A 12791-nucleotide genomic window follows, 5' to 3' on the forward strand; every position below is an offset into this window, starting at 1 on the left:
AAAAAAACACACAACTATTTTCCAAGGAGTTGTAGGCAGCAACAAACAAAAATAAAATCAGTTTATTTTACTTAGTTTTACTAGCAGATTCCATGAACAAGGAGCAACAAAGAGTTTTAATAATCACAAACTGCACCTATATTCAATTTTGTAGTTAGTTGCTAGTGCCATCTAGCGTCCTAGTTGAGGATTACAGCACGTTTGCAAGTGACGTCGCCTGTTTACAACTGCCAATGAGCACGTGGCGCACGGGACTCCGCGATGTGATTGGTCAGATTCAACAGAAAAAGGGCGGAGGCTGTCAACTAATCCGCCAATAGTCTTCAGTATGTAAATTTTGTTTGAAATCTTCCCGGGAAATCTGAGTTTCGCGGGAGGGCTCTTGAGCGCGTAAACCGTATCCCTTCATTCATCAGGCCGTTTCCTGAAGCCATTTCTCGACGGGCTAAAACGAGAGTTGCGCTACTTTCTAATCCATTGCATCTGCCTAAATGCACGTACACGAGGCCAAATACTTTTCGAAAGTCGATGATTCAGACTTTTATCTTCGCTTTGGTCTGATTATTTTTGTAACAATTGCGCTGGATTAGCAAGCGGAGCGCCTTGAAAGTGTCGAGACAAGAAAAGGGGCTACCCGAGAACAAGATGAGAAGAGGGATCTCTTCGGCTCCGGACAAAGTGATTTTAGCGGGCGTTGGGGGCTCCCATTTAGACAATAATATCATTTTGACAGCGCTCTCGGATCGTTTCAGCCCTGTACAAGGCAACGCTACTTATATCCAAATAATAACGACACCGCCGCCTTGCAACGTTACCCAGACCTCCAATGTATGTTTATCCGAGCCCTCGATAAACAACATTTACACAACACCCCAACAAGCTGCAGCAAATGGAACAGGACATCGACCCGCATTGGGGAGACCACCGGTAATGCTCCCAAAACATCACGTTTGAATGCATTTTGTGTGCGACTAACAACCCGAAACACCACACAAGGCTAGCCTGCTAAGGTTAGCCGAGCTTGTTGTTCTGCCAGCTAGCTGCTAGCCACTTAGCCGGTCCCACGACCCAGCTTTAGCCGGCCAGCTAACTAACTACTACTAGTTGTCCAAGTGGACCTCTGTTGGGTTGAGGGGGTGGTTAGATAAGAAAAAGGACCATCTGAAATGGCTCCATGTTGACATTGTGTACACTGGTGTGCGAACAGCTCGCTGTGCTAACTTCGTGATGCTTTTGAGTTCACCCCAGCCTCGCTGCCAGATGGAAACATTGGTAAGAGATGAGCAACGTTAGCGGTGGCCTAGTGGCTGCTCTCTTAGTCCTTAAATTTGGGGGGGTTGGGGTGGTATTCGGTTGTTTTTGCTCCACGTTTGCACATTTCTACTCTTTTGCTATTTGACGTTTGCCTTCCACTTAATATCCTCGTTCTTGACAACACTTTAGATTCACCTCAGTTTTATCACCAGTCGACAGCGTCAAATCGTCGATTAAGATGCAAGTTGTATTGAAGCATGAAAATGAGTTAGCTGTCATGGCTAGTCGTAGTGTTGACGAGGCGGGGAATAATTCTTCTTTTTCGAAGAGGTTTTAACAAGTTCCAACAAGTGGATGTTTACTGACTCCGCTGAATAAAGTGCAACATGATGATGCCTTTCTTAGTAAAACCCGAGTTTGTTGCCTTCAGTGTTACTTTGCATATTTCCTGTACTTCCAGCATGCATAACACGGAAAGTAAGCTTTATTCGGGCGTTGGTTATTGTAACTCTGCTTTATAAACACTTAATTTCTCGAGGTGAACTCGCGTGTTTGGGAGGCCAAAGCCATGAGCAGACGGGGTGAGGGGAGCTGCTTGCTGATATAAAATGGCTGACATTTCGATTGTCAACAGGGGACGTGGGACTTACCGACTAGTCTGAATAAAATGTGCAAGATCTGTTGTGGTATGATTAAAAAAAAAAAAGGATGTGTCTTGTATGACACTTTTTAGGTGGGCTGCATCTTCGGCATGCTGCATTGCCCTGCAAAACGTACACCAAAGTGGACTTGCTGTCTGAAGAAAAGTTTTGGGAGTTCGTTGGAGAGTCTAAAAATGTTGACAACCTTAAGAGTATTGTTGGGTTTGTAAAGCTTAAACAACATAGATTGGTTCTAAATGTCTGTTTCAAGGTGACATGATACTCCTAGAAAAGATTCAAAACTTCAAATTATAGCATGTTAATATGATTGTCTAAAAAAATGATAATGGGGCTTGAAATCAGACAAGCATTTTAAGGCCACTCGGTCCATCAATGCATGACAATGTTTAAATTAAATGTTCCATTCCGTATCCTTCTTGAAGGCCAAGAGGCGACTGGCTCTTGATGATTCGGACCACCAGTACCAGTCGGAACCACCAAGGACTCCAAGAGGCAGAGGGAGCGCTACAATAGCCAATGGAGCACATTTAAAAACACCGAAAAGTAAATCCTTTGTACATATTATTTTATACATTATTATAATTGTGCTTTAAGTCTGGTGATGCAGCCGGCACACAAAAAAAAGCACTTTGTCGTTGAACAGACAATGGCCATGTTGAAAAATAAAATTTAGTCTATTTGGCTTGTTAGCAGAACAATTGGTCTTTTTCTTTTGGCAAAGATAGTGTCTGATAGATATGAGATTTACTTTTACTGTTTCTCAGTAAGAACACATGGAGAAAGTATTTTTCTTCAGTATAGATTTTTTTAATGTGCCGTGGCTTCTCTGAGATCTGCTATCTCAATCAAACACAACAAAACTGGTTAAGATAACTTTGTTGCAATACAAATGTTGAACATTTCTGGGTTATAGTTTAACATGTTGTGTTTTTCCTTTGTAGCGCCCAAGTCTCCGCCAGAGAGGACGCGGTATGACACGTCCCTGGGCCTCCTGACAAAGAAGTTTGTGGACCTGCTCGCTCAGTCTGTCGATGGGGTTTTGGACCTAAACATTGCTGCGGAAACGTTGCAGGTACGCCATGCCTCAAACCAAGGAGCTGCCTATTGATGCTACTGTAGATGTTTTGAAGGACAGTGCGACTACCAAATGATGATGCATTTTCCATGCTGAACCAATTATGTGGCTGGAATAGAGCCATGCCAAATTAGGTTGAGACACACACACGCACAGCACAGTAACAGACACAACAGGTGCTTATGTTTGTGGCACTGATAAAAAAAGACAACAAAAATGGAATTGTTTGTGATAGATGACACAGCCCAAGGCACAATGGATTTCGAAACGTTTGCTAGTGTGGAGTTGTTTGGGCTTTTTAAATGTCATACATGTATTTGCTCAGGGATTCTCAAACTGTGGTACTAGTACCACCAGTGGAACACTGCCTCCCTCTAGTGGTATATGAAAAAGTGTTCTGTTGTATTTAACCTTATGTTCAATATATTTGCATTCAGTTTAAAGAAAAAACTATTTTCTTGATTATGTATTCGCTCGGGTACATTTATAAAATTTTTCATGCAATAAAACACATTTTAACATAAATTGTGTTAATGTTTTGTGGTGAAGGGTATTTGTATGGCTTGTCTTTCTTCCTGACTTTAGGTGCAGAAAAGAAGGCTGTATGACATCACTAATGTACTTGAGGGCATTCACCTCATCAAGAAGAAATCAAAGAACAACATTCAATGGATGTAAGTTGACATGCCCCTTTTATCTTACTGTGCTACTTTTCCCATTGCGTGTATTCAACACCACGACTGCGGGAGAAGCGTGTTTCTAATCGTTTGGCGCTCACAGGGGCTGTAGTCTGTTGGAGGTTGAGGGCTCACTGAACCAGAGACAAAGACTGACGGCAGAAGTTACTGCACTGGCGGAAGAAGAGCGCAGACTCGAGCAGCTCATCCAAAGATGCAGCCTGGATGCGAAGCACATGAGCGAGTCGCCGAGCAATGGGAAATATCCTTTCTTGTTTTGTTCTTCGGGTCAGTCCTGTGATCTTGAGAGGTCCGGTGGCACTCGGTCAGCAACACCTGTTTTCTCTTTCTGCACAAACATTACCGGCAATTAACAACTCTAACTCTCGGCGAAGTCTAAACTTTGTCATATGTACCATGTGCCCCCACCAATCTAAAAATGCTATAATGGAATGGTTGAAAAACTGAATTCTTACGCCTCAAATGCAATTATCATCAGCTGGGGGTATATAGAACATATTATTTCAAACAACATTTTAGATTTGAATTCTATGGTAATGTTACAAATAAATGATCCATCTGTTTTGCTAGATTAATAGCTACAATTTTCAGCTATCTGATGCGTCACATGTAGTTCTTAGGTGTGGACTGCGGGTCTGGGCTTGTATCTAATATGAAGCCCTGTAGTCAGAACATGTGAATGTACCATGCATACTCCCTGAACAGTGTGGCTTACTGTGTGAGTAAAATAAACTCACTTTTCATTTTACCCCTGATTTTGCAGAACCAATATAACCTGTGTTTCATCATAATTGTCCATAACAGTCTAAAATTCATCAATTTTCTTTGACCAGCCGATTACATTTGCTTATGTCACATATGAAGACATCAATCAGATCGGGGACCTTCGTGATCAGACTGTTATTGTTATCAAAGCGCCCACAGACACTAAGCTAGAAGTATCGGACCCTGATGAGGTATGTGCTCAGACTGCAGGCGATGTCATTCTTGCACTTCTCACTAAGCAACAAGCACGGTTGTCTTTTTTGGTAGTGTTGCGGTGACCCTGCCAGAACCGGCACTGGCCGGACAAAAAAAGTTTGGATTGTATCCCGCCTTAAGCTGTAAGAACTCTCAAAGTATTCTTATAATACTGAGAAGAGAGTACATGGTGCACATTTTGGAATTTTATGCTTTAGTGGAAAAATTATATTTATACAGTGTTCTTTCTTTCAATCACTCCAAAAATTCACTTCTCCACCACCTCCCCATTTTAAACAAAATCTTTCTTTCCTCAGAGTCTATCCATCCACTTGACCAGTACCAGAGGTCCTATAGAGGTTCTGTTGTGTCCAGACGAGAATGATCACAGTAGTCCGGTGAAGAATGGCGGCATGGACATCAATGGGAACTCGCCTTTCCTCAAAGTCCCTCAAGGTCTGCTTGAACCCCCCCCTGATGACCACCAATAAAAACCCGCATGTCGCCAAGATACCCGTGCATGATTAGTCAATTTATTGTACGCTGCGTGTGAGGTGTGCGGCACTTGGGTTTGTCGTTAGCTACTTGGACTGTGCCCCCCCCCAAAATGATGACTGCAGCTGACTGACGTATTGACAATTGTGTGACCAACTTTAAAATGCTTGAAACCGGTCAATCAGTCAAAGTGATGACTGATAACTGATCATTGCTCTAATCTACTACAGAGCCCACCGTCCCGACAACGTCCACTGGCGCCACCGTGTCCGTCACGACTCTCTCGCCCATCTCGTCACAGTACACCAGTCTTCTCCAGCAAACGGAAGACCAGATGCCCTCATCGCTGGGGCCTTTTTTGAACCTGGGGCCACCTCTTCTAGAGCAAGATGACTACCTGATGAGTTTGGGAGATGACCAGGGAATCAGCGACCTGTTTGACACCTGTGACTTTGATAGGATGCCATCGCTCGGCCTGGACGACCTCCTGGGCAGCTAGTGCTCGCTGATGCAGATCCGAATCAGCGAGCTGAAGACGCGGTGAGCTTGGAGGCTGACTTTGTAGTTAGTGCAAGTCAATCCTTAATACAAGCAGGTTCAACAAAAAGGGCTGTTTTTCCCTCCAGTTCCCAGACAGACTAAAATGCCATGTGTACTCGTGGTGTCCCTAAAAGAGATTCAGGTGAAGATGTCCCATCTCAGGCTCTGGGAGGACCCCTGTGACGCTTAAGGGAGATACTAGGTACTTAAAATGCTTTAAGAGAAATATAAGCCTTTGTAAATGATTCGAGTCAGACCAGGATCAACAGAAGACACCACTTGGGTTGTGAAGGGAAGCTAGGAAAGAGTTTTTCTTTTTTTTTTTGCCGCAAAATGAATGCACATGTTAAGATGACCCCTTAACTTGAACTAGAGGGAAGTCAAAGTCAAAAGTTTTTACAATATGTTGTATGTGGTCCCTCTAGTTAAATCAGTATTCTGATTAATATTGCGTTTGTGGAAGCTACCCGTTTTTATTCATCTCAAGAGTTTTGCCACTTTTCACTTGCTTTGGTCGTGTGATGTTCACAAGCTGAGCCCTTAGGCACTGTGAGGTCATTTTCAGTGAACAACAAGAAGCAACATCCGATGGGTGGGTGAATTTTGCTGCTTAATTCATAATCCACAAATGCAGTATTAATCAGAATACCATGTTTGAACTGGTGGGTGCATAGACTATATTGTAAAACAAATTCAATTTCCTCTAAAATTTTATGTCAATTTGGATCTTCAACAATACTTTTTGGAAATGAAAGTGGTCCCTTGCACCAGTCATTTCTTAAATATTAATTATTAATACAATAAATATGTCAGCCTTTACAGCCGTCACACATTTATTCTGGTTGACAAATCTGGCCCTTTTTGGAACATCCTTAATCTTAACTGCTTGCCTAATAAATTTAAGTAACCACACTTACACAATGCTCATTTGGCTTGTGTTCCTGTCATAGTATCCCAAAGCTCTGTCTGGGACAAAAAGGTGACCATTGACCACCTCCATTTGACATGTTTTCTGCTAAGCAGTATGACACATGTCTCGGTGACTAGTATTTTTAGGTGATTTATTAGGATGTACTTTTACCGGATTTTAAAACCGTTAGAATTAACTAGTAATATCTCAATCGTAAAAAAAGCAACCACATTGAATTGAATAAATTAAATAAAACATCATCCCTCATTGAACGCCACTGCTCCCTCTCCCTCCCAGTGGCTCAATATTTTGGATGAAGTACTGAAGGTAAAACACAATTATCTGAATCTCAAGCTCGGGAAACCGTATTGCTGCTCTTAGTATTCCCCCTTTTCCCCCCCGACCTGCTAGTGTGTTTGTGCAATTGTGTGCGTTGACGTCAGATCTCGCTTGCTCTAGAGTAAGCCTGCCATGTGTAAATGGATGAATGAACGTTTTTTTCTACAAATTGTTTGTGCACAAGGTACAGTGGGCTACCTCTCAAATGATTGACAATACAATAGTAATTGGGCATAAGAATAGATGTCACCATTGCTTATTTTGTCATGGAGGTTACCTTGGTATCAGCAGTGAAGCTTTCTTGTACCCGTCTCACTTGTGTCCTATCCTTATGTACAGTAGAGAGTACTTTGGTATGGACACATTTATTGCAGGAGTTATTTTGTCGTGTGTGTGTGCGCGTGTTGTTTAATTTTTGTCTTTGCCATTCATTAAGCCCAAATTGTATATTCCTTGACTCACTCTCCCTAACTGTGAGCTCTTGAAATGGCCATTACAAGACATGACTGTCTCCACGGGACTGGCAACAGTGACTTCTGTCCACTGCTCAAGTGTCTACTTTTGCTTCTGTGACACTGTGTGTCAGTTTTTAACTTTTTTGGACTTTGCTGTTATTTTCTTAATTTTAGTTTTACTCCCCCCCCGTTTAGGTCCAGTCATCAGTTACCTGTTAACCCCCCCCCCCTCACCTAATTTTTTAGATTATGAAAAACTCTTTTGTGTTTATGAAAAGTGGGTAAGACCTTTTCCACATTTAATTGTCAAGTCTTTGTGGGAAAATATTGTGGAGTATTATGGCCAAACTGAAAATACACTATGTATTTAAAAGAAGAAATAAAATGAGAATAAATCAGAGTTCCAAAAATGAAAACCATATTTCAAAGGGCGGGGAAAAGGCTGTTATGCAACTGTCGAAAACACTTGTTTGCTCCAAAAAACGAGCAACACAAATTGAAGTAGCCTCTTGTGGTGTTTATTCTGTCAAATTAAAGTGTTTTAATATTTCGTGAATATGTATGACGTGATTAATGTATGGCAGAGCGAGGCGGTGGTATTTGTGAAAAATATTGTCAGCAACCTGTTAGCAAACTTTTGTCATGTCATTCTTGTAAATGTATGACTTTTTTTAAATTCTGACTTTACTCTTGTAAACTTTCAACTTTTGCTCCGTTTGTTATGATTCTTTTCAGAATGGCCTTAATACTCCTTTATATACAAGCCAACTTTTCTGGATCTGGTCACAATGTTGTCTGCTTTTGTGTGTTTGAGACCTGGTTTTCGGAAAGATTGTGCCTTTCCACCAAGTGTCTCTAAAGGAATGTTGATATTTTTGTAATGCACAGTCAATAGTGTTGCTTGCACAAGGTGAGATAAGTTTCATGATGACTGTTGCAAATGTTATTCTCAAAGACATTATTCCAAATAAGAGCAAACATTTAAACAGCACTGTTCTAATTGTTGTGGTTCAAATTCAAACTGAAGTATTTGGTTCAAAGCCACCAAAACAAAATATTTTGTATGGGGAAAACATATATAAATACTGCCTGAATCTACTAATTACTGGGAAGAAAAACCCAACATGGATTTTGATTTTTCCAATTTGGTTGAACGGTTCTTGGTCTGATGTCTAATGTTAGTGTTTTTGCTTTTGATGTGTGTTCATAAGGTTACTTTAACATCAGTTAAATGAGGAATTATTAATTGTGGTTGTATGTTTTGGGGAGGGTGAATTGGGAGATTTCTTTTGTACTGTCAGACTTTGTAATTGAACATTTGAATAAATGAAATAACTGAGCAAGAATTATTCCCTTTTGATTTTGTGGGTGGGAGGTTAACATTCACATAATCAACCTTTACAGCAAAAGACTTATCCCTACTAATTACCATAGTTTATTCTCATTTTTATTATAATTTAGTTCGTTTTATGACCCAATTTCAGCAATGACTATACGGTTTGCACTTTAAACCATCCCAGTAAGATGTAGTTTGATATGTACTTGAAATAAATTTTCTCAAATTACCTTTAATCACACATTATTCTTATGCAATAAAGAATTAATGCTCTTCTATTATTAGAAAATGAATACATATCAATATGCAATTGATAAATGTCAAGATGCAACACCACCGTAAACATTACACAACAAGAACGTTATCTATTATTTTGGGGGTCCATATTCAGGCTTCCGTTGAATCGCGTTCTTAGTATATAAAGTTTGTCCCTCTTCTCTCACGGTGCCCTCCTGTCAGGAAAATATGGCGGACAGGGAGTCTTGACGCGTTTGTTTTGGTGCTTCGTTTGACAGTTTTCTGCATTTGATTTCGACTCTAAGTGATCAAGTCGCAACATTTGAACTGAGGTAAGGGTAAAATGTTGCAGTGCATTATGAATAGCTGGGCAAACTAGGTGTCGCGTCTTTTAAACGCGCTATCAGCTATCAGGTTCCAACCAAGCACATGGATGACTCCAAAGAAACACCTTTCTCTGCAACAGTAAAGATCGGTACCATTCTTCCGATACCGCTAGTCCGTTGCAGTCTCATGCACGTGCATTAAAAACAACGATCGGTGCATTCACGTATAGGCAAAGCCAGCGATCGATCCAAGCTCGGATGTCTTGATCTGCGTTTGTTTTGCGTCGCATGCTGTAATCGTGTTTATGTGGAGAATGTAAATAAACCTAGAAGATAAATAATAACTTATTGGCTTTAAATCTCGAGTCATATGATCAGATATCGGATGGTGGTTTTGGATTATAGTAATAATTTTCGAAATTTAATTTGCACACTAGCCCTGTGTGTGCGATTGCAGGAAACATCTTTTGAGTGATCCCTCGCGACTTCGCGGTTCGTTTCTCGCGGCTTCTCTGCATCGCGGATTTTTTCCAGCACCCCCCCCCCCCAAATAGTTATAACAAGTGTTCTAAAAACATAGTTGCAGTGTTGTACTTTGTCATAAAATAAGTTATAATAAAATACTTCTGAAAACACATTTACAGTATTTTACCTTGTTATAAAAAGTTGTTCTAATATTAAGAGTCCTCAAATCATATTTACAGTGTATACTTTAGCTACATCTACAAAATGCGCATATCACTGCTATGGTAACTTGTGACCACTAGAGGTCCCTCAGAACAGAACATCACATCTACGTATGTTACACACACCCACATTATTTATACAATATGTTGTTTAATAAACAGAGAAAGTTTAGGAAAAAAAAGGAATAGATAATTCAATTTTTTTTTTTGCAATTAAAGATGTACTTTGATTATAGCTGATGTCTGTTAAGTTTATTACCTGCTCCATGTGTATGTTCAAATGCAATAAAAATAATAACAGGCATGAACATATCCTAAATAGACCAGCAAGCCAAGCAGTCCTGCGGTTGGCTGGTGACCATCACCAAGGTGCACTCTCCATCTTGCATAAAGTCAGCTGGGAAGGGCTGCGGCATTCCTGCTACCCAAATGAGTACGAGTGCTATAGAAATTGATGGATGGCTGGCAAGTACTTTCACTGAAAAAACAACAACACAAATGTACCAGTATTTGTGATGATCAAGGTCTTGAGAATTTACTAAAAAAAAAAAAGAAAAACGTGAGTTGAGGTGTTTAATTGTAGACTTTAACAACACCATGTTGTATAGGAAGTTAATCCTCAGTTTTGCTGTCAAAGCATTGCTCCTATTTCAGATCATGCCTTCGGCCTGTGAGTCTCTGATTGACGACATTGAGGACATGGTGTCCTCTAGTGACCCCACTCCTCATGAGAGGCAGTCTGCTCGTAGGAGTATCATACCCAGAGCCAGGAAAAGAAATGAAATTTTGAACAGTGAGGAGCTACAAGCTGACAGGTCATTGCACACATCTCTATCTGTTCTTGCTAAGGAACAGATTTTTATTGTATGCTATTAAATATCTTTCCAGTCTAATTCCTGGCACTCAGAAAATTTGGATGAAAACGTGGGGCTGCAGTCACAACAACTCAGATGGGGAGTACATGGCGGGACAGCTTGCTGCCAGCGGATACAAAATGACAAGTAAGAAACTTTCTGTGATCTGTATTGTTTTAAAAAATTGGGAATTCTACTCAGCAATTAAAATGACGATACATACTAATAGGAAAGAAAAACATATGTTAAATATCGGAAGATTAAGTGCAATTTCACTTTAAATCAAATTAAGTTGTACCTCGGAGTCTGTGTAATGATGTTATGAAGCACAAGAGGGCAGTGTTGCGCTGTTTGCCATGAATTCTCCCTCAACATTTCAGCTCTGCATTGTGCTGTGTGCTATCTCACATGCTTTAAAAACAAATGTTTTATAAGTAAGATGGGATTCTATAGTAATGATCTGTGTGATGGACTACTGAAATTGATAATCCTTTTGAAATTTTAGAAAAAATGTTTCTGGAAGCTAATGTGTGAAACTCCAGTAAGAAAGTACAAGTTGTAGAAGTTCTTCCCTCATTATGGGGAGTGTTATAAAGAATTGTCATTAGGTTCTGTAGACTATTTAAAGATCAAACATAAAATATATTCATTTGTTATTTTTTAATTTCTTAATTTCAACTGATGCCATGTGTCACCGGAGGACTTGAGAAACAGAAAAACAATTCATATTTTAGACCAGAAAATATAAATGCTGGTGCATTATCCCTCATTAGGAAGCCCAAAAAATGACGGGCTGAAGTTTAATAGCAAAGTATCCGGTAGTACATAAAAGAATCAATCGCTGCTGCACTGTCAGAGCTCTGGATTCACTTTTGATGTGTTGGAGTTTTTGAATGTCGACAAAGCCTATATAGTAGGAATTCTTAAATTGCCTTACCGTCAAGGTGCTTTGAATCTATAATTAAATAAAAGTACCATTTGTCAGAAAGTAGGTGCAGAGTTGTTTTCTATTCTCGCTTTCGTTCCTGTGCAGCAAATATATCCACCTTTCTCCCAATCTGATTACTGTACATTGCTTCTGCAGCTGTTTGAAGGTCCATTGCAAATAAAAGTGCAATCCAAGACAGTATAATGGAATAGTGTCTTATAATAAGATCAAACGTTTTCTTTTTGCTCAGTTCTTTTTTTTTTTTTTTTTTCTCCTGTAGAATCTCATAATTCCCGGTTCTTATTGTGTGCTTGTTAAATGAATTTTCCAAATATTATGATATGTGCAGCAACATAATACGCAGTCGGAGCACAAGAAGACATATACCGCTGAACTTACTGTTTTTCCATTATATTATATTTATGGCCTAAAAGTGTTTCTCATATGTATCTACTGTCATAATGTCTGCGTGAAATGTATGTTAAGGGATTGCTGTGCACTGTTGTGCCGTGAGATAGCATCAGGTGCACCTTGGGACAGTGACCTAATTTCACTTAATCGGGCCAAAAATGTATTTACTATTAATAATGTATCTATGCTTGCCACAGGTGACAGGCACACAGATGATATGCTCTTTAATTAGGTGGCTGAAGTTACATAATTAATTAGTGGATTCACTTTTTATACCATTTAAAAAAAAATATATATATATATATAGGTGCCATGACTAAGTAGGAATTTAACCATGCGAAACCTACAACTTGACCTCCTTCTGGCAAAGGTTGGCGTAGTATATATGCATATAATGCATAGTTAAGTTGGATGAAGCGCTTCAGTCTTATCATACCATTGTCGGATGTCTGTCATGAGCCTTCTTGGTTGGTATTCTTCCATGCCGTTAAGTAGTTTGAGGCTTCACCAACCATTGGGGAATATTGTTTCTCCCCATTGTCTACCACTTTCTGCCATGTCTGCAGGGTAGTGATTAAAGGGCTGGCAGCTCTCCGCTAAAGCTGAAGGATTAGTTTGATTCCAT

General features: G+C 40.0%; 2 protein-coding genes across 6 annotated transcripts in view; both read left to right on the forward strand.

The window, feature by feature from the left end:
• The first annotated feature begins 381 nt into the window (after nucleotides 1-381).
• LOC133161064 (transcription factor E2F3-like) lies at nucleotides 382-8734 on the forward strand. 2 transcript variants are annotated; one of them, XM_061289269.1, is made up of 8 exons: nucleotides 382-927; nucleotides 2339-2459; nucleotides 2858-2988; nucleotides 3577-3665; nucleotides 3772-3930; nucleotides 4531-4645; nucleotides 4967-5105; nucleotides 5375-8734. In XM_061289269.1, exons 1-8 carry the CDS (start codon nucleotides 646-648, stop codon nucleotides 5641-5643), a joined length of 1305 nt encoding a protein of 434 aa, XP_061145253.1. In that variant the 5' UTR covers nucleotides 382-645; the 3' UTR covers nucleotides 5644-8734. The 2 variants fall into 2 exon arrangements, with proteins under 2 accessions (XP_061145253.1, XP_061145254.1); XM_061289270.1 differs by lacking the exon at nucleotides 382-927 and adding an exon at nucleotides 1033-1272.
• A 420-nt stretch (nucleotides 8735-9154) lies between these two features.
• The window catches only part of cdkal1 (CDK5 regulatory subunit associated protein 1-like 1), a 129592-nt gene continuing 125955 nt past the window's right edge, over nucleotides 9155-12791 (forward strand). Inside the window, exons 1-4 of one of the 4 annotated variants that reach the window (XM_061289302.1) lie at nucleotides 9173-9293; nucleotides 10296-10442; nucleotides 10628-10788; nucleotides 10862-10974. In XM_061289302.1, the coding sequence (XP_061145286.1) occupies nucleotides 10428-10442; nucleotides 10628-10788; nucleotides 10862-10974 (289 nt within the window). In that variant the 5' untranslated portion in view covers nucleotides 9173-9293; nucleotides 10296-10427. Of the gene's footprint in view, nucleotides 9294-10295; nucleotides 10443-10610; nucleotides 10789-10861; nucleotides 10975-12791 lie in introns of all 4 variants that reach the window. The other 3 variants (XM_061289305.1, XM_061289303.1, XM_061289304.1) reach the window with 3 other exon arrangements.

Source organism: Syngnathus typhle, linkage group LG10 (assembly GCF_033458585.1).
Source record: "Syngnathus typhle isolate RoL2023-S1 ecotype Sweden linkage group LG10, RoL_Styp_1.0, whole genome shotgun sequence".
Classification (NCBI taxonomy): domain Eukaryota; kingdom Metazoa; phylum Chordata; class Actinopteri; order Syngnathiformes; family Syngnathidae; genus Syngnathus; species Syngnathus typhle.

Bases quoted from the DNA above. Each gene is read 5' to 3' on its own strand.
- LOC133161064 (XM_061289269.1), top strand. From the start codon at position 646: ATGAGAAGAGGGATCTCTTCGGCTCCGGACAAAGTGATTTTAGCGGGC. The intron at 928-2,338 runs GTAATGCTCCCA...TCCTTCTTGAAG, and splicing joins CCGCATTGGGGAGACCACCG to GCCAAGAGGCGACTGGCTCT. The intron at 3,666-3,771 runs GTAAGTTGACAT...TGGCGCTCACAG, and splicing joins AAGAACAACATTCAATGGAT to GGGCTGTAGTCTGTTGGAGG.